General features: G+C 39.0%; 1 protein-coding gene across 3 annotated transcripts in view; it reads right to left on the reverse strand.

Annotated features, from left to right (window-relative positions):
* Positions 1 to 5,679: 5,679 nt before the first annotated feature.
* The window catches only part of epc1b (enhancer of polycomb homolog 1 (Drosophila) b), a 30,446-nt gene continuing 15,973 nt past the window's right edge, over positions 5,680 to 20,152 (reverse strand). For all 3 annotated transcript variants that reach the window (XM_014016144.1, XM_014016145.1, XM_014016143.1), the window contains 12 exons: positions 17,419 to 17,564; positions 17,137 to 17,343; positions 15,112 to 15,260; positions 14,888 to 15,035; positions 14,646 to 14,807; positions 13,018 to 13,107; positions 12,748 to 12,896; positions 12,265 to 12,668; positions 10,298 to 10,407; positions 10,088 to 10,223; positions 9,062 to 9,419; positions 5,680 to 7,242 (listed from right to left, as the gene is read on the reverse strand). In XM_014016144.1, the coding sequence (XP_013871598.1) occupies positions 7,170 to 7,242; positions 9,062 to 9,419; positions 10,088 to 10,223; positions 10,298 to 10,407; positions 12,265 to 12,668; positions 12,748 to 12,896; positions 13,018 to 13,107; positions 14,646 to 14,807; positions 14,888 to 15,035; positions 15,112 to 15,260; positions 17,137 to 17,343; positions 17,419 to 17,564 (2,132 nt within the window). In that variant the 3' untranslated portion in view covers positions 5,680 to 7,169. The remainder of the gene's footprint in view (positions 7,243 to 9,061; positions 9,420 to 10,087; positions 10,224 to 10,297; positions 10,408 to 12,264; positions 12,669 to 12,747; positions 12,897 to 13,017; positions 13,108 to 14,645; positions 14,808 to 14,887; positions 15,036 to 15,111; positions 15,261 to 17,136; positions 17,344 to 17,418; positions 17,565 to 20,152) is intronic.

A 20,152-nucleotide genomic window follows, 5' to 3' on the forward strand; every position in this document is an offset into this window, starting at 1 on the left:
AAAGTAATTATTTGGTAAGATACTTGTACTTTTACTCAAATATCTCTTTGTGGTACTTTATACAACACTGATTAAAATATCGTGATATTTCAGTGTATCGTGATATTTTCTGACACCTCTACAAAGTTTGAGTTTACTTGTTTGTTTCTCACATTTTGTTTAAATCAAAACTGACTTCATGAGGAGTTTGTTTTATTTTAGTGAAGTTTTAAAAAGCTGTAAAAACTTTGTAGTTTAGTTTTAACGTTCGAGTCCTGATGGAGTCCAGAGCCGCTCGTGTTTTCAGGAAAAAAAAAAGTTTCAGACATCAGAGGCTTCTCTGAAGTCAGACGTTGGACACCAAACCTCTAAATATTTCTCTGTATTTGCTCAAAAAGTAGAAGAAAAAAACCGTCTGCAGAGCCGTCTGATTTTTCCCTCCTTGAGCAAATAAAACTTAATGAATGAATCTGTTCTTTCAGGCAGAAACCTTCAAAACCCAACAACGTTTCTGTCATTTAAGTTTTTTTTAATGTAATTTATTCAGTTTTATGTAAAGTTTCTTTAAAATAAACACTTTTCAGGTAAATGTTTTTATATTCTGTATAAAATGTTAAATTAAATCAGTTTTATGTGTTTTTGTTGCGTGTGATACTTTTAATTTACCTGAGTTTGTTTTTTWAATTAAAATAGAAAAGTGTATAATTATTTTATAAGTTTAATAAACAAGATGTTTGAACAAYAAACAGATTTATCCACCAGGTGGCGCCAGAGATCAGCGGTGAAAAACTGAAACACATGAAGCTGGATTATCAACACTTGTGTTTGTTTAATCCCAGATCAAAGCCTGGATCGTGTAATCTGTGGGATTAAACTGCTGATAATCACAGATTAGAGGACACGCTCACTCCTGATGATTACAGAGAAATGTAGAACATTTAAATTATTTATTTTTTGTGTTTTTAGCTTAATCTAAACACAAACTAACATGTATTTCACCTGTTTGTCACTAAATTTGTTTATAGTTTATATAATAAAATTAAAGTCTGGATCAAACAACTCTAGGTAACAAAATGGTTTTAAATTTTGAATTTACTGATTTAGTTTGTATTGAAGTTATTTGTGTTAGAAATCACATCAAATCAAAGACATTGTAATTTATTTTTATCCCTGCTGTTTGATTCGATGTTCATCTCATTCTGTTCAGTAATTTAATTATTTGGGGTCGTTCCAGGTGATATTTTCTGATTTATTGGTCAAACTAACGTCTTAAAGCTGATGGGACGTTTTCAAAGAGCTGCTGATGTTCGACTTCAACACGTTCTGATGCAAGAGTGACGTAAAAATACACAATTTAATTTGTTTTTCTTCTTCCAAACGATCTGAAATGTCTTCTTGTTTTCAGGTTCTGAGAAGTCGATCGTGTCTTCGCCCAACAAAAAATTCAAAAATAAAAAAAATCACTCCTGGTTCTGGAGTGGAAAGAAAATATTTCACAACATCTTTCAAAATAAAATCAATCCTGTGAACTGCAGCTGTACGTGAGCTGAACGTTAAGAGCAGAAAATGAAAAACAGTTTTCTGTCAAACCTTTGAAACGTTCTTTGTGAACGACTCATTTCAGCTCAGTATAAATCAGASGTGAAGCCTGACTGATTCTGAGTTTAATTTAAATCAATCCAATGGTTACTGAGATATTTTGCTAACAGACTGGKTTAATGCTAAGCCTGTGTTGGGGWTGATCCTCTGCTACCGTCACAGCTCATGTCTGCAAATCTGAGATCCCTCAGCAAAAAGCAGTATATRCAAGTATCCATTAAGTATACTGATTTTAAACTAATAATAAGAGTATACTTCCAGTTTACTTTTTATATACTGGGATATACACTCACCGGCCACTTTATTAGGTACACCTGTCCAACTGCTCGTTAACACTTAATTTCTAATCAGCCAATCACATGGCGGCAACTCAGTGCATTTAGGCATGTAGACATGGTCAAGACAATCTCCTGCAGTTCAAACCGAGCATCAGTATGGGGAAGAAAGGTGATTTGAGTGCCTTTGAACGTGGCATGGTTGTTGGTGCCAGAAGGGCTGGTCTGAGTATTTCAGAAACTGCTGATCTACTGGGATTTTCACGCACAACCATCTCTAGGGTTTACAGAGAATGGTCCGAAAAAGAAAAAACATCCAGTGAGCGGCAGTCCTGTAGGCGGAAATGCCTTGTTGATGCCAGAGGTCAGAGGAGAATGGGCAGACTGGTTCGAGCTGATAGAAAGGCAACAGTGACTCAAATAACCACCCGTTACAACCAAGGTAGGCAGAAGAGCATCTCTGAACGCACAGTACGTCAAACTTTGAGGCAGATGGGCTTCAGCAGCAGAAGACCACACCGGGTGCCACTCCTTTCAGCTAAGAACAGGAAACTGAGGCTACAATTTGCACAAGCTCATCGAAATTGGACAAGAGAAGATTGGAAAAACGTTGCCTKGTCTGATGAGTCTCGATTTCTGCTGCGACATTCGGATGGTAGGGTCAGAATTTGGCGTCAACAACATGAAAGCATGGATCCATCCTGCCTTGTATCAACGGTTCAGGCTGGTGGTGGTGGTGTCATGGTGTGGGGAATCTTTTCTTGGCACTCTTGGGCCCCTTGGTACCAATTGAGCATCATTGCAACGCCACAGCCTACCTGAGTATTGTTGCTGACCATGTCCATCCCTTTATGACCACAATGTACCCAACATCTGATGGCTACTTTCAGCAGGATAATGCGCCATGTCATAAAGCTGGAATCATCTCAGACTGGTTTCTTGAACATGACAATGAGTTCACTGTACTCAAATGGCCTCCACAGTCACCAGATCTCAATCCAATAGAGCATCTTTGGGATGTGGTGGAACGGGAGATTCGCATCATGGATGTGCAGCCGACAAATCTGCGGCAACTGTGTGATGCCATCATGTCAATATGGACCAAAATCTCTGAGGAATGCTTCCRGCACCTTGTTGAATCTATGCCACGAAGAATTGAGGCAGTTCTGAAGGCAAAAGGGGGTCCAACCCGTTACTAGCCTGGTGTACCTAATAAAGTGGCTGGTGAGTGTACTTACCCACGTTTAACTTACACTATACTTGGCTTGTACTAAAAAATATAATAAAAGATTAAAGTGCCTGTGACATGAAATTTGTAAACAAATATAAAGGTATTATTGGAAAGATAACATTATTAGCATATTGCAAAAATAATTTCTTGCTGCTGAGACGAACAGTTGTTGAGATATTTGCCTGTGAAGGAACAGGAAGTGATGTCACAGGGGGATGTCTGAATGTAAACAGTGTTGATATGATAGCTAACTGTAGACTGAAGAGAAGAATCTGATTGTTTTTTTTAGATCATTTTGAGTTTCTATCAGAGAGATGAAGAGTCAGGGTTCAAATAACAGCTAGCTGTAACAAAATATACCTTTGGTCAAAAAAAATTACTTTCTTGCCTCAAAATCTGTTTTTTCTCATTAAATTTGAAAACACCAACTCTCAACCCTGATATCACCATGTGAGGTTGGGCAGTAAATATTGAAATGATCACATGATGTCTATCTGCTGTCTAAAAGGTCAAACTGGTGGCGTTTCAACTCACCCAGTGTTACAATCATCCCCAGTCTCCCTTATACTTAATCTACACTCATGTTTAAACTTTTGGTCAAGATAAACTTTAGTAGTACACTTTTCACAGTTTGTTTTATTTGTAGTATATTTCAAGATTAAATTAAAAGTATACTTAGAAGATTACTTTCAGTATACTTCTGAGTACACTTTCATAAACCCTTTGTGGGCCAATTTAGTCCTGGAAGTATATTTGTTAGTAAACAGATCAGTGTACACAGGGCCGCATTAGTAACCCTAGGGGTCCCTGGGCACTGAAGCTCAAGGCCCCCCCTCCAAACCCAAATACCAAGGGCATAACTTTAGGTGTGGGGGGTTATCCTCTAAAACCCTTGTGCTTAAATGTACATATATGACATCGTAATTTTTCATGTACATTGTACATGATAAATGAAAGTACTCAGGGAAATGCACTTTTATATACTTCAGTATACTTAACGACATGTACCTAAAGTATACTTCTTTTTGGTAAGTTTATAAACTTAAAAATACATTATAACAGTATCTTTAAAGTACACTATAAACTAAAAAAGGTCCAAATTTAGTACAAACAAGTATTAAATCAGTATACTTTCTAGTATACAAGTACATGGAGCCTAGTTAGTACACTTGATATACTTAAATTTATTACTTAGCAAAAAGTGGTATACTTTATTATATTTATTTACCTTCATGTGATGGTTTGAGATATTTTGCTAACAGCATGATCCTCAGATCTGCAGGTTCTTTGATCTTTAGGCTGAAAAACGCAGTTAGTTTCACTCAGTGTGTAAAAGTTGATCAGAGCAGACGACCTTCATGTCTTCTTCTCTGACTCATCAGTTGGAACGAGGCTCGTTAGGCTCCTGATAATTAAAGGCAGGAAGATGAAGTCCAGCAAACATAACGAGGACTCCTCTGGGCTTTAATCATGTCGAACAGAACTCAGAGCACCATCCTTCAAAACACAAGATAAGAATATTTCACTTTAATCACCACAGATCCTTTCAAAATAAAAGCACCTGTGCCCTCAGTTTTGCAGATGGTGGTAGCTGAGAGTAATACTGAGGGCTAATCATAGAGTTAAACAAGACTAGAGTGAGCCCATCGGTTTTAATCTGCAGGAACAAAGATGGCGTCCAAACAGGGCAGTTTACAGCTGATGAGGGAAGCCATTTGTGTCTGGGACCCCCTCAAAAGCCCCAGGCTGTTTTTAAAAGATTATTTATTCTCATTTGAACCCCTAAATGCCACAGGAATATATATTGTATTATATTTGTTTTATTAGTTCATTGTTCTCCATGCGTTTCTGAAAATAAATAAAAAAACAAATTAAAAATTTAGTAAAAATTTTTGAGGAACCCCAAGGTACCTCTTGCGGACCCCAGTTTGAGAACCTCTGTGTTAAATAAGCCAATTTAATTCAGTCATGTGAAAAAAGTTTATTAATTATGACTTTAATTAGTAATAAAGTATATTATTTACCTTATATGTAGTTAACACTTCACAGCATAGTAGTGGTATGAGAAATATTAAAATATTGCAGTTTTTTATTTTCTGATAAAATCTCAAAAGATCTGTTTCAAATTGAGACTTAATGTATAAAATGTGAAATAAACCGTTTAAAAACTGAATTTAATGTTCTTTATACTGATTTTTTTAAATGTGGAGAAAAACATTTACAATATATCCTCTAGATTACAGTATCAATATATTAATACCTGGTGGTAGAGATTGTATCATTTTAAACATATATACTGACTAACAGTTTTTTTTAAAAATTACTGCTAATATTTCTTTTTCCATTTAGTCACCTTTTCATAATTTCAGCAAACGTTCTGCATCTGCTAACTTCAGCTATATTTGTTACACTTTTATTCTTCATTCACTGAATTTCATCTGGTTTCTGTTCCTTTCAGCCGTTTCCAACTTAACTCAAACATTTTCATCGACAGTCCAGCTGTTATAAATCTGAACTGGGTCCAGACGACCCTGCAGGAACCAGTCTGCAGGAACCAGTGAGTTCTCATGACAAAAAACAAAYGACACAAGCAGGTCAAAACACATAATGCCCTGGATTTTTTATTTCATTTTGTGACAATTCAAGAGGATTCTTTGTTTTTTAATATATTTTTTATCTTCTTGTGTGGTGGCAGGGTCTACAAAAACAAAACATGTCATGAATCAAACTGGGCCTTTGGAATGGGCACTGGGTTTGTGGTACAGACAGAAAAACTACAAGTAGCCTTGTTCAGTACCAAACTCTTCACAGAAGAGAGAAAATTATTTTTTTTACGCTTTATTTTTTCCCAAATGAAGGCACCCGATATCATGTGGTTCATGGCCTTTCAGCCTTCAGGAGGTTTTTTTTTTTAATTTTAAGTAGAGAAAAACTTTTTAAATTTCATACACGTTTTATTATATAGAAGCTGGAATGATATATGTCAGTTACTGCATCTTTTCACTCCCTTATAGTTGATTTCTTTTTTTTTTCCAGAGCAACAGGTAACAAAAGAATGAAGTCTTTCATGAGAAGATTAAAAAAAAAAAAAGTGATACAAAAATATTTATTAAAAAAAAGAACGATGGGGAGAAAAATGGAGGAAAACGAAGTCGTCTGGTGTAAAAGCAGAGACCGGATAAAATAAAAAAATATATAAAAAGCAGCATCGATCCATAAAAAAATAAAAATTATAGTGCTTAGATACGTCAGAAGCAGCCGAGTCTTCTGGGAAAGTCTTCATCCCCATTTTTTTTGTTACCTGTCTCAGGAATAAGATGAATGGAAGAGCTCTGTGGAGATCGAACCAACAAACTGAAGCCTGGCTTTACGTCAGAACGGATTCAACGAGAAAAAAAAAAAAAAAAAAAAAAAAAAAAAAAAAAAAAAAAAAAAAGGGATTTGATGTGGAAGGACGTGGAACGTGTCGACTTTTAAAAAGAACGAGCTTACTACAGCGTGGGGATCCTGTTTAAAATGTTAAAAATGGGCGTGAGGAGAGGGGCGGGGGAATAAAGTCGTATTTTTTTGTAAACACGGCACAATAAATAGATCCGACAGCAGGTTCTGCACCATGCACGTGATGAGACGCTCCTCTCCTCGCTCCTGCACCAGCTGCTGGTCGTCGTTTTCTCTTAAAATGTTTTTTTCTTTATGTTTGAGTGCAAAACATCACAAATGAACAATTCTGTATTCAAGTAATGTTATATACAAGAACAGGGTCCGAGGAAGAGGGGATTACAAATATGCAGTACTGTACATATAATTGCCWTATTAAGAATTTACAGACCATCTCTTATTAACAGTAAACGAGGAAATGGAGGGGAGGAAAGAAATATTTTTTTTGTACGAGACGAGCATTGCAATTAAGTCCCAAAACAGTTGCCAAGGAAACCCAACCTTGCCGTGCTCATTCAGCCACCGCTTGCATTCACGACTAACAAATGATGCATAGCACCTAAAAAAATTATATAATTAAAAAAAAGAAAAAGAAAAAAGGAAAAGCAACAAYGTCGAGTCAGGTTGTGTGAGCGGAGCACCGGAGGCTACGTGACCTCCATGGCCACTGTGTTCTCTGATAGACTGTTCAGTGCTGGCTTGTCCTGTTCGTGATTCTCCCTGAGGAAAAACAAACAAAAACATCGTTACAGTCACATTTTCTGAACATCTTTCTAAAGTTTAACTGAAGTTAAAGTGGAAACGTTAGATTTGTTGAACAGGTAAAAGCAAAACTAAAAGTTCAAATCAACCTTGGTAACGATGGATGAAACGAGCTGAAGCTACAGATGATTGATTTAACTAACTTTAAAGGAAACTCCAACTAGCTGCAACTTTAGACATTAGATAAACTTTTACTTCAACTACTATAAAACAGAATGTCAATACTAGAGGTTGTAGTTTTTATCGTTTAAATTTTTTTATGCCACAAAGGATTCTGGGTAAATGACGAGGCTTACTGGGTGCTCTGATATTCCATCAGCTCTTTTAAATAAAGTTGGAGTGTGTTGAAAATAATGGAGGAAAACAGAGCTGCTTTATACCTGAYAAATGTACACAGTGATATAGCATTAGCTCTGAGGCTAATAGAGACCCCATGTCCTTATATGAGGACACCGCATTTTTCTACCCATGATGCATCATTTTTTTCAACATTAACTCATTGGCCTCATTAATAGACCCTACCAGCGCCCTCTAGTGGTCCCATGGCAATATTACCCTCATTTGAGTGAAAACAAGATGGCGGGGATCCCTGTGAAAAGCTTCAAACTCTGGTAAGGTAAATGGCCAAAGTAAAAACCCTAATTACATTTCATGCTTGAAACCAGTGTGTTTATGCACAGTTACATCTTTAACTTTATAAGGCATACAAACACAACATGTCAGTAAAGATCAAGTCCTCATTTGAGGACATTGGGATTATTATTTTGTTATAAATTGTGCCATGAGGCAGGATAAACCTGCAAATATTTAGAAGAGTTTACAAATGTAAATAGTGTAAGTGGTATTTTGGTCAAACATTTGTTAAATCTGTAAATATTTAGAACCGTTCACAAGCACAAATAGTTCTTGCAAGTGGTCCATTTGTTCAACCAATTAATTATACCAAGGATGTTCTGGTCAAACGCTCTGCGATTTCCAGTCATTATGTCACGTTATGTTCTTCCAACTGAAGAGAAATCTTATGATGATGATGAGCTTCACTAATCTCGCTCTGGTCAACAGCTGGCTGCTGTATTTCAAAAATAACTAGGAAAATGGAGGCACCAGAAAGGCTATCATGAAGTTTCTCAAGTTTTGAATTGCTTGGGTATTCCTCAACAAGTGTGACATTTTGAGACCCAGTGTCCTCATATGAGGACATTTTTTTTGTTGCAAAATCCACTTCCTGTACCTAACAGGTTTTAGTTAATATACATATTAGGTCCCACTAATCTCATGTATCTTAGAAAAAAAAAAATGCACATCCAGAAAAGGCTTGGGTCTCAGGAGGACAGATAGCCCCCGAGCTAACGCTATATGTTTTAGCTTGGATGCCAACATGAAAGCTAAAAGGCTAAAGCTGAGGTGAGCCATCCATGAAGCAGCTCAGGTGTCCTCCATGACTTTCAGGCTGAGTTTCTACATCCTGTCTGTCAAAACTGTTTTCATTGAAAAAGAGCAGAACTTTGTCCAAAATGAACCTTTAAGCTGGACAGAGCACAAACTGGAGGAGCTATAAGCATAATTTAGACAGAATACTTTATGGCTTAAATTACATCCGTTTGACTCTGTATATTTATTTTATAAAAACCAAGCAGCCTACAGAGTTTTGTCTGTTTTATAGTTGAAGTAAATCAAATAAAGTCCAATCAGGTTCCCTTTAAGATAAAAAGTTACCGACAGATTCTGTTTAGTTTCTTTGTGAGCTCAGAGTCCACGTGTCTCGTGTGTCCCTCACCTGGGCACCATGTCCAGCGGAGACGCCGAGGCCGTGGCGACCTTGGGTTTCTGACAGTTGGCGGTGGCGGCGTGGGCGAGCTTTAAGGCGGATGTCGGCATGCTGGAGCTCAGCGTGCGKGGAGCGTGGATGCGCTTTCCGGGGGGGATTCCCAGACGGAGGCTGTTGTTTCCCAACAGGACCTGAGTGGCGACGGCGTTGTTGTTGTTGGCGGCGGCGTTGCCGTGGTGGGCGGTGCCGTTGTTGGTGGCGGCAGAGCAGGGGTGGAGTAAGGCGGACGTCGGGGTTGTGGTTTGAGGAGCCGGGGCGGCGAGGGACGGGGACGCTGTGCTCGAGAGCGGCAAGCCCTTGTAGACACCTGAGGGGGGTGAAGGGGGCGGGGCAAGGCGGAACAGTAGGTGCAAAAAGGGGAGGGGTTTGAGATGCAGAGTTTAATTTAAAAGCAGAACTCACAGCTGCTCGTGATTAGGTTAAGGTTTGAAGCAATTTTTTATAAGTTCAAAAGAATAAATATTTATTTATCTTCAGGTTGAAGCTCGTTCATGATGAATTATTTCATAATTTATCTTTTTAATCCTTTTAGTCTTATTTATTTATTCCCTTTTAATTAATGCGTTTTGCTTTTATCTTTAATATGAAATGTGTAAATGTGTTATTTCACTTCTTTTTTGCTATTGTATTTAATTGTAGCAGTTTGAGATTTTTTTTAAATGTAAAGTGCATTATAAATAAAATTAATTATTATTATTATTATTATTATTATTATTAAATCAAAAAATTTTTTTTAAACAATCCAACTAAAACCGTCCAGCTCTGGTACTCATGATTTTATAATTCAAGGACCGACCTGTGTTGATTTTATGTTTTTTTAAAGCATTTAAACTGATTCTACCTGTAATCAACTTTAAACTTTTATTTCTAAGTTTTAAAAGTCATGCCTCGTAGACGTAGATAAAAACAACGTGGGGTTGTTGTGTTTGGCGGCGCTCCCAGGGCTGACTCGTATTTATGTGGGCGTGGTCGTACCTGAGGAGAGGACGCCATTGACTCCGCCTCCCAGGCCCAGCTCGTCCTTGTTTTTCAGAGCCAGCAGTTGTTCGGCGGTGATGAGGGCCGAGGCGGCGAACTGAGCGCTGGCCTGGTCCAACGTGTTCGCCATGCTCTGTGGGCGGAGGAGGAGCGTTTTACAGAAACAGCTTTAACCCCAGCAGCCAATCAGAGAGCAGCGTGACTCACCTGCGTGCTGTTGGCAGTGCTGCTGGCTCGCTGCTGGTTCTGCTCCACCTGCTGTTTGTGCATCAAGGCCAGCTGTTCCTGATGCTGCTGGTACTGATCTGCTGTGAAAGCTGTCAAACAAAGTCTCGTCACAAACCTGAAGAACAGATTTCCACTGAAGGTCTCGTCTCTAAAATCAGCTTGTTTGGGAAACAGTTTGGGCTCCACGCCTCTGTGTGCAACAACAACAAATCAAAACACTCAGCTTCTCTTTTCCTCTTCAAACAACAAGACGGTTGAATCTCACTGAGCTCGACTGCTAGTTGTGTTGAAGTGTAAATTTTCAGCTGTGGTCTGAATGTTTAGTTTTAAAAAACTGGAGCCATTTGTGTGTTYTGTTGCTCACTTCAACGTGTCGTAAAATGATTTAACCTGCTGGAGTTCACTTTTCAAATGAAGAGGACGTACTCGAGCAATAAATATATCAATTTACATAAAATATCTTTACTTTGTTCTCATAATTTTAAATTAAAAAGGCTTCAGTCATCGCTATCTAAAGTACCATTTCTATTCTTTGAGCTAAAGATATTTAACCTCTTATAATTTTAAACATTTGATACAAAGCTTTTCCTGAAACACATTAGAAAATAAACTTTACTTTTCACGTAGTTTTCCTGAACTTTATCACTTCAAAAACCATCACACATCTAAGCTATCATTTAAATAACTCACTTAAAAACTTGAGAAAAATTGAATTAGTGGCAAGTTTTTGCTTAAAATGCTCGTCCAAACCATGAATCACATCAAGTTAAACTGATGGAAAACACTGACTAATATTTTAAATTATTTGTAATAAAAGAGTTTTAATTAGATGTAGTTAAACCTCTTGAGCCCCATACAAAACTGTTTTTTCCGTTTTCTATTTCCTTTAACTTCAGATGTGTCAGTTGAACCTGGACATGTTTGGGATCAAAATAAACCAAAGAATCTTGGCTAAAAACTCAGTTCAGAATAACAAAACACTAAATTATTTCTTTACTAAAACCTCTGTAACTTTGCTCCAGTTAAGTTTAGCAGCATGAATCTTTGCACAGGTGATGTCCACAAGTGGATTTATGGTTTACAAGAGATTTATCTGAATCATTATGGTTTTAAACTGTCTAATGAAACAATTATTTAGGTGAGAGTGAAAAAAAATTATTTTTAAATTATGTTCCATCCTTAATATCTCTAAAACCACAGCAGCTGTTTTAATATTTAAACTTCTGATGAAATCACCCAAATGTTAGCTTTGATACCAAGATTTAAGTAGAGTTTGTAAATGCTGAGATACACTCCGTTACATTTCAACAAGGCATTTTGAACAAAAACTTTAAGAAAACCCCTCGGGGCTTAAGAGATTAATACAAGAAAAATCCTTTTGTCCGTTTCACTTCGAGCCTTTTTACTGAGTTTATTCTCGTTTCATGATATTAAGGCTTTTTGCTTCACTGCAGTAACAATTTCTTGTTCTTTTCATGTTTTTCTTTTACAGACGTGATTATTTTTAACCCTTGTTTACTCAAAGTTAACATTTCTGAAAGCAGCAGTAATTCATCTTTAATTTTTCTCTCAGCAGATTAAAATAAATTAAAATTTTACTTTCTAAAAACATCTTTACGTTTCATTTGTGCAGCTTCACAAACAGGATTAATCTTTTCAGAGGAAATCAATAAGACATTTTTCTCCCATGCATTAAAAAAAGGGGCTTGTGACGATGTGGAGGACGGTTTAAATAAATAAATAAATAAATAAATAAAACCACGGGGAGCGGTGACATTTAGTCGGTATGCAGCACGGCGAGCCTCCGTGTCAACACAGCGACAGATCGGCTCATCCCATGAATTTATTTATCAAATCCAGTTTTAATTGACACCTCGGGGAGCTGAAACTTTGCAACAGAAACACGTTCAGAGCGTGGAGGAGGACTGAAGAGACCAATAACTCACCAGCAGCAGGTGCAGGGACGACCCTCGCCGGGCGCTGCGGTCCCATCGGTTGTCCTCCGGCTGAGAGCGGTCGCTTCACACCTCGACTGATCCTCCTGAACAGAGGGTGGGCGTCGTCCAGCTCGTGTAGTGGGAGTGTCCGTGGTCTAAAGTGCCTCCATCGGCACGACTTTATGTTCAACAGTATCTGACTGAGGTCCGTGGAGGAGGGCGAGGACGGGTCGGCGGAGGGGGAACTTCTGTCCGAGGTATTTGTTTCTGAGGTGCTGGCGGACCGGTCGGGGTCCGGTGAGCGCGACGTAGCTGAGGGGGGAGGAGGGGAAGCAGACAGCGGCAGGTCCGCCATCTCCGGGTCCGGTCCGTCGAGCGTGTCGTGGTCCGTGTACGCCCGGTCCAGCAGCACCCTGCGARGCCAGGAGAGGCGGACTCAGCGACACGTTCACAGGAAGTGAAGCAAGTCAGAAAAACAAGGCCAGGACCCACCTGCCGCCCCGGCCCACGCGTCGCCTGGCCACGCCCAGGCACCGGCGTGGCACAGTGAGCGTGGTGAGACTGTAGCGAAAACGATCCTGCGTCAAGCCGCCCTCCCAGGGACCGCACCACGGCCAGCTGCCCAGCAGGTCCTGACGAGCCTGAAAACAGAGCGCTTTAATCTGAAGGCCTGAAACAAAGAGTTAAACTAACTGTGGCCTCTACGGTCTTATTTTATTACAACGTTAACGTTTAACAGGTGAGTAACAAGCCAGTGCTTACAGCGTAGTACTGGCAACCCGCCTTCCTGCGAAAGGCGTAGGCACCATCTGGGTCGTTCTCCTCCTCTGCTTCTGAAGAGCCCGAGTGCAGCTGCAGGAAGAGGTCAAAGGTCAAAGGTGAGTTCAGTCAGAGGGTAAAACTTATAAACAGGGTTCATGCAGGTTTCACTACGTTAAACATAAGACCTTTTAAAGTACCTGTGACATCAAATTTTTCTAACATGAATGYATTAATGGAAAGATAACATGTTGCAAAACAAATTTAACGTCGCTCAGATGAACAGTTGAGATATTTACATGTGAAGAAACAGGAAGTGATGTCAAAGGGGAATGTCTGCATGTAAACAGAGCGTTGTTATAAAAGCTAACAGACTGTAGAGAAGAATCTGATGTTTCTTTAGATTATTTTTAGTCGTTATCAAAGAGAGACGAAGAAAAGTTAAAGTTGAAATTAGTTTGTTTTGATAAACAGGCCAGCAAGTTTATTTTATTAAAGAGTTCCCCTTTGATGTCACTTCCTGTTTCACTTTGGCTGAGCTAAAAAAAAAGGGCCAGTTTTGTGATAACATGGTTAAAATCATGTGTATGGCAATTTTCTTAAGTATAAAGATGTTTTCTTTGACTTTTTGTATTAGGATAGGCACTTTAAGACCATTAGGAATGAAATTTAAAGACCAAACAGACACATTAACAGAAACATTCAAATGGTCCCAGAAATTTCAACATAGAAACATTTTACTGTTATTAATTTAATTATTAAAGAATCCGTCTGTTTTCTTCTGCTTAACCAGGGTTGGGTCGCCTAAGCAGAGACCCAGACTTCCCTCTCCCCAGCCACTTCAATTAAACAATCATATCTATGAGACCTTCATAACGACTGCTGGGGATCACTTCCAACCAAGTGCAAAAATCACTGATATAAAGCCAAGTGTCATTGAAAACACATTTTCTCATGTTTAAACCACAAGCAGTGGACATGACTGAACTTGAGTTTGAAAACATGTATTTTTTGCCTGCAGTTATCAGGGGATTTGTAGTTTTTTGTGCACAAAGAGCTGTAGTAAACTTAGCACTTCATGAAGACAGATTTCATCAACCTCTGATTAAGAGCTTTATTCTGTTTATGTAGCCAATGCTTGTTCGGAATGATCGAAAGTAAAAAAATTAAGACTTGATTAGATTAAATTGAAGACCTTGGATGCAAATCTGGGCATTTTTAAGACTTTCTTAGGCCTAAATTTTAGATTTTCCAATTTAAGACCCTGCATGAACCCTGTATAAACATCTGGTTGTGTAATCCTAAGACAACAAACTCTTAATTTGAAATCTAAACTCTGGAAGAAGTTTGAAGAAAAGGAAAGTTTAGAGACTGCAGTGCAGCAAGTCTGAGTAAATTCGAGCTGACGGGACAATAAATCCTCGTCTATAGGCGTTCTGAGGAGCGTCAGGCAACAAGCATCCTGGGAAATAATCAGTGCAACACCTCACTGCCTCTGTTCTGTCAATCATAGTATAATTATACACACAGTGATGCTGATACTTACACGTTTACAACTAAATATCATAAAAGCCTGGGGGATCGTAGAAGAGTTTTGTGTTTAGCTGCTCAAACCGGGGGGGTTCTTGTACCTGAGAGAAGGGCTCGTCGTCCGAGCTGGGGAAGTCGTACTGGTTCAGGTCCTTGGCGTTGAACACAACGGGGCCCGAATGGTGGGGGACGCCCGACGACAACGGTAAGACCTTCTTCTTCTCGTACTTCCTCTTCTGCCGCGGGACTTCCATCTTCTCAGGCTAGGAGGAAGAGAGGAGACGATGACGCTAAAAATAAAAGCTGCTTTAAAAGCTGTCGCCACTTTGGGACAGGAAGTCACCTTGGACTTGTAGTCTTTGGAGTCCATGTGGTCCTGGTGCCGGTACTGATTGGTGAGGGGGACCAGGGGAATGATCTGCGGCCTTACCAGTGCCCGTTCCGCCAGAACCTCTGCGATAACTTCTCCTCCGAAGTCTGACATGACGTTCCTGAGGAGGAGAACAAAAACGTTTAGCAGGTGCTCCTTTCGGCTCCGGGTCCGACAGAACGGCTGCGCAGCCGGACCTCTTCTCGAAGATCTCCAGTGTGAGGTGCAGCAGCTCTCTCTTGCTCTTCTCCCTCCTCTTGATCATCTCCAGGATGGTGACGGCTCGGCTCAGATCCCTGCGGAGCTTCAGCATCTTCTCGAAGGACGCCTCGTCGTTCTTACGGTTCTGAACAAACACAAACAGAAGATTTTAAGGTTTGACACGTTTTAAAAACTAAAGTCTGGTTTTTGTTGACTGAATGGACTCAACTGGTAGTTTTTCKAAACATTTATGTATTTTTAAACTTTACTCTGTGAGTTTAACAAAATATTTTCTATTATTTGTATGAATAAAAGAGAAATGCTCAGGATATAACAATAAATTTAGTTCACTTTGACCACATTCATTTCCATCAACATCTCTTTGTTCCTTCAGTGTTTCTGTTAATAATAATATTAAAACCATAAACCTGTCATTACTCTAAGAGAAAAACACTTTGAAATAAATCAGCTAATCAGAGACACGTTTGCTCATTTTTTAGCTTTTTAAATAAGTGTTAAAAATACTTGAGTCAGGTGTAAAACACTATGTGGGCTTTAAAGGCTTGATTGCTTCATTTTAAAAACATGTTTGTTGTTTTAGGAGTAAAAACGACCAAATATTTGATTTTGATTTATCACTAAAATTAGAAACATTTTGTCCAAAAATGATTCAGAAAAACTGATTCATGCATTTATCACATCTAGACTGGATTACTGTAATTTTTTATTATCTGAACATCCAAAAAACTCTTTAAGAAGTCTTCAGTTAATCCAAAATGCTGCTGCTAGAGTTTTAATGAGAGTTGGAAGGAGAGATCATATTCCTCCAGTTTTATCTTCTCTCCACTGGCTCCCTGTCAAATTCAGAATAGAATTTAAAATATTACTCCTAACATACAAAGCTCTTAACAACCAGGCTCCATCATATATTAAACATCTTATTGTTCCATACTTTCCTAACAGAGCACTTCACTCTCAGACTGCAGGTTTACTTGTGGTTCCTGGAGTTTCTAACAGTAGAATGGGAGGCAGAGCTTTCAGTTATCAAGCTCCTCTCTTGTGGAACCAACTTCCAGTTTCTGTCCGTGAGGCTGACACTCTGTCTACTTTTAAGATTAGACTGAAGACTTTCCTTTTTGATAAATCCTATAGTTAGACTTAGGTTTCCTGAATTATTCTTCATTTCTGCTGCTATAGACTTAGACTGCTGGAGCACAAACTGAGCACATTTCCTCACTCTGCTGTTGTCTTTAGTCTCTTTTCTCTACATGTTTGTTTTCTTTGTCTCTTCCAGAGGAAAATACACCTGGACCGGTCCTTCTGCATTTGTCTGTGTCTGTTTCCTGAGCCTGGTTCTGGTTCTACTGGAGGTTTCTTCCTGTTAAAGGGAGTTTTTCCTCTCCACCGTCACCAATGTGCTGCTCGGGATGAGAAACTGACGAAGTGAAGATTAAAAAATAAACTGCTGCTTCTTTAGATTTATTGTTTTTGTGTACAGCGTCTGAGGCGACGTTTGTTGTAACTTATATAAATAAACTGAACTGATTTGACTAAATGAGGGCGGTTGAAAGTTAAAATATGCAACAAGTTCTTCAGATGACCACTTGGTGGCACATGGGTTCCTCTTCTGAGAACATACGAGCACGATGTTCAGCAGTTTGTGACGAACATTAGGAACATAAATATAATTCTTTTCATGTTTAGTTTGTGACGGAACATTTCTGATGCACCTCATGCCCTGACCAGAATGTGGATGTGACTAAAAATAGTCTAAACAAAAGAAACAAGTGTATACAGTACAGGTGTGACAGCATGTTTTTAAAGTCGTGTCTTATTGTTCGTCACGTTCAGGTGGCGCTCACTGCTCAACAACCTGGATCCGGCCTCACAGAAGGCCGACAGACTTAAATCACAGCGTGTGAACTCAAAGGAAGAACCTTTGAGGTTTTTTTTGTACTCTCAGTTTGGGCTAAAAAATAAAATTCAAGCTGCCCGCAGATGAGCAGGAAGAGAAGACAGACCTTCCTCGTCTGCATCTTCTCGGTGCGCCGCCGAAAGGCCACGTAGGGGTCACCGGTGCTGGAGCCGTCCCGTTTTTCCTGCTTCACAGTGGGGATGAGGGAGTTGGCCTTGCTGTTTTTCCTCTTGCGGCTCCAGTAGTCGTAGACCTCCTTGATGAGCTCGTCGTCCTCTTTCAGCAGCAGTTTAGCTTCAGGAAGACTCACGAGCTGAAATGGTTACATAGCGGTGAGGACGACAAAATAACCCGCTGCATTAAACTCAAACTGTTGGTGAGCAGGTACCTGCTGTCCGCTGCCTTTCTCTAGCCGGTCGATCATTTCCTCAAACTGAAGGTAGCTGATGTCCATCTTCTTTTTCAGCTTGTTGACAAAAGCCTCATCGTCTGAGTCCAGGTCGTAGTCTGGCTGCTCTGTGTCCAAGCTGAAAGCTGCAGGACCGTAAAAGTTCAGTTACTCATAAATCACTCTTTACATTAAACCAGAATGTAGCTTCAAACATTCATTCAAACAAAAAGCAGGGRAAAAAAAACTGATTTGACCAATAAAAGCAGCAAAAAGCTAAACAAGCATTTGGTCAATTTTTTACGCCTGAACTCACAACTAGATCTGGGTATCAATTCAGATTTCTCAAATCGATTCGATTCATAATTCAGTTTGATTTTTAAATTAGTTAAGGATATCAAGCAGTAAACATTTACTTTGATACAGAAGACATTCTCAAAGGAACCAATTCTGCAAATAGTAGAAACTAATTCTAACTTGGTGCATTGGTAAAATTATATAAATTAAGGGCAAACTTGTAAATTGGAGTTTAATCTTGAAACAAAACTGTCTCAAGTTTCAAAGGGTTTAAACTAAAAAAAGAATTGCAAGAGAAAGTGTTGTTGGATACATTCATTTTTTAAAGAAACTAAGAATAATTTTCTTGATCATTAAAWAGTGATGRAATGAGCTTACAGGAGAAGAGGTGGGATAATATAAGTGTACTTCTGCCCACTCTTTTGAGCGTATGATAATTGTATATTTGTAATGTTTCTGTGACATTCTGTTCAATAAAACTTAGAAAAAGAACAACATTCCATCACTGTGAATTACATTAAGATGTTTCTTGAATTTAAACATGATATTGGTAACAAAACTAAACAATTTCATTAGACTGTCATCTTTCACACATTTATACAGGAGAACAGTTTCAGTCAGATGTTTACACACAGTAGTTTTGGTTCGAGCCGCTCGAAGCTTCATTTCCCACCACCTCATCAGAGCACAAATCTTTGCAAACAAAAGTTGTCCTGACCTCTGTTATCTGAGTTCAGCTGAGAATCAGCTGTAATGTTGGTGATTTTGTTTTGCACCAGGCAACTTGTTGTCAGGAGCTAACGTTAGCACTGAACGTCAACCGAATGTAAACCTACCAGGAGTGACACACAACACGGAAATGCGCAGCTTCATTGCACCCAACACCCATGGGTAAAAATCCATCTTGTGACTTATAAATCGATTTTCATAAATTTGAACGAGAATCGATCCAGATCAATTAAATCGATTGTTTTTTAACTCGGCCCTACTCACACCAGAAGCCAAGTTAGCAGCTGAGTATAATAACTGTTTACAAGCAAAGTTTTGTTTTCTTTTTGCAGACATTTCACTCTGACATCACAGGACAGGTTAAAAAAATTAACCTTCCTGACAGCTGAGGGGCAAGGAGGAAGAAAACTGCTCACTTTAAACAGCAGAAACTTTATGATAGAGGTCGACCGATACGTCAGAGAGCGGATATTTTTTGGCCGGTTTGTGTTTTTTTTCCTGTGTATCGGCTGATCCATTCCTTTGATCACACGAGCGCATGCACTGCCGCCCCCTCCCTGGGAGAGAGCGGCAGATGATGTAAGACTGAGTGCCAACAACAACAAGGGTGAGTTTTTAACGCGTCCACGTTTTTTTTCTTTATAAATGGTGGTGGAACCACTTACAGGGAACATACAACACTTTCTCCCCACTGACATAAAATTAAAAAGCTCTCGGTCTTCTCTCAGTTAGGTTCATTAAGAGCGAGTAATGTGCCGCCGTCCATCATTAACATATGTAAACCAGACCCCGGTGAAGCTCATTACAACAGCAGGTTTTCTTTGGTGTACGTTTCAAACTGATCTAAAGCTTGTTGTTAAAGTCAGCTGGTTTAAACGTAAATTTGGTCCAATGAGAAAGACGGGCGCAGATCGAGGCAGAGCTGCTGTAAGCACTGTGTGTGTGTGAGTCCTCACAAAGATAGCAAGTTGTATGTGTGTCCCTCTGACAGTTTAGGCATGTGCTGGGATATTAAAACTTGGTCATTTTATTTTATGTAGAAAATATATTAATCTGATTAAAATACAAATAAAACAATATGTAGCACTAGATAAAAAAAAAGTTGAAAAAAAATTGTTTTTTTAAAGAAATGGCTGAAAAATTAAATGCTGTGCAGCAGCGACACCAGACAAGGCTCAGTTAATTTTTTTTTGTTGTTTAAATTGAGAAATGTGTAACATCATTATTTTTATGTTAATGGGAGAAAAAAAAAGTATCAGCTTCAAGAATGAGGCAAAATAAATTGTCTGCTGTATCAGAATGATGTTAAAATAATCGGTATCGGCCTTTAAAATCCTGTATCGGTCGATCTCTACTTTATGACCTAAAGAACTTGAGGCGACTCCCTTTGGAGCGGCGCTGAGTTAAAACATAAAACTCCATGAATCACCACTGCTTGAACTTCAGACTTGGACTCAATCCCAGGTGCTTCTGTCTGAATCCTGCAGTAAATCATTAGCATTAAAAACATCGTCTTCTCTTAGAGTTGAAACATTTAAACATCTTCTTTAAACAGGAAGAGCTGAATACAAACCAACAAACAGCTGAGATTCAGACGTGAACGTCTGGATAATCATCAGAACTAATTAAGATTCTCTTTCAGAACTGGAGCTGATGAAGACTAACTCTGCTGGCAGCGTTTTCCTTACGTTATCAAGGACAGACCCCC

This window comes from Austrofundulus limnaeus, unplaced genomic scaffold (assembly GCF_001266775.1).
Source record: "Austrofundulus limnaeus strain Quisiro unplaced genomic scaffold, Austrofundulus_limnaeus-1.0 Scaffold139, whole genome shotgun sequence".
Classification (NCBI taxonomy): Eukaryota; Metazoa; Chordata; class Actinopteri; order Cyprinodontiformes; family Rivulidae; genus Austrofundulus; species Austrofundulus limnaeus.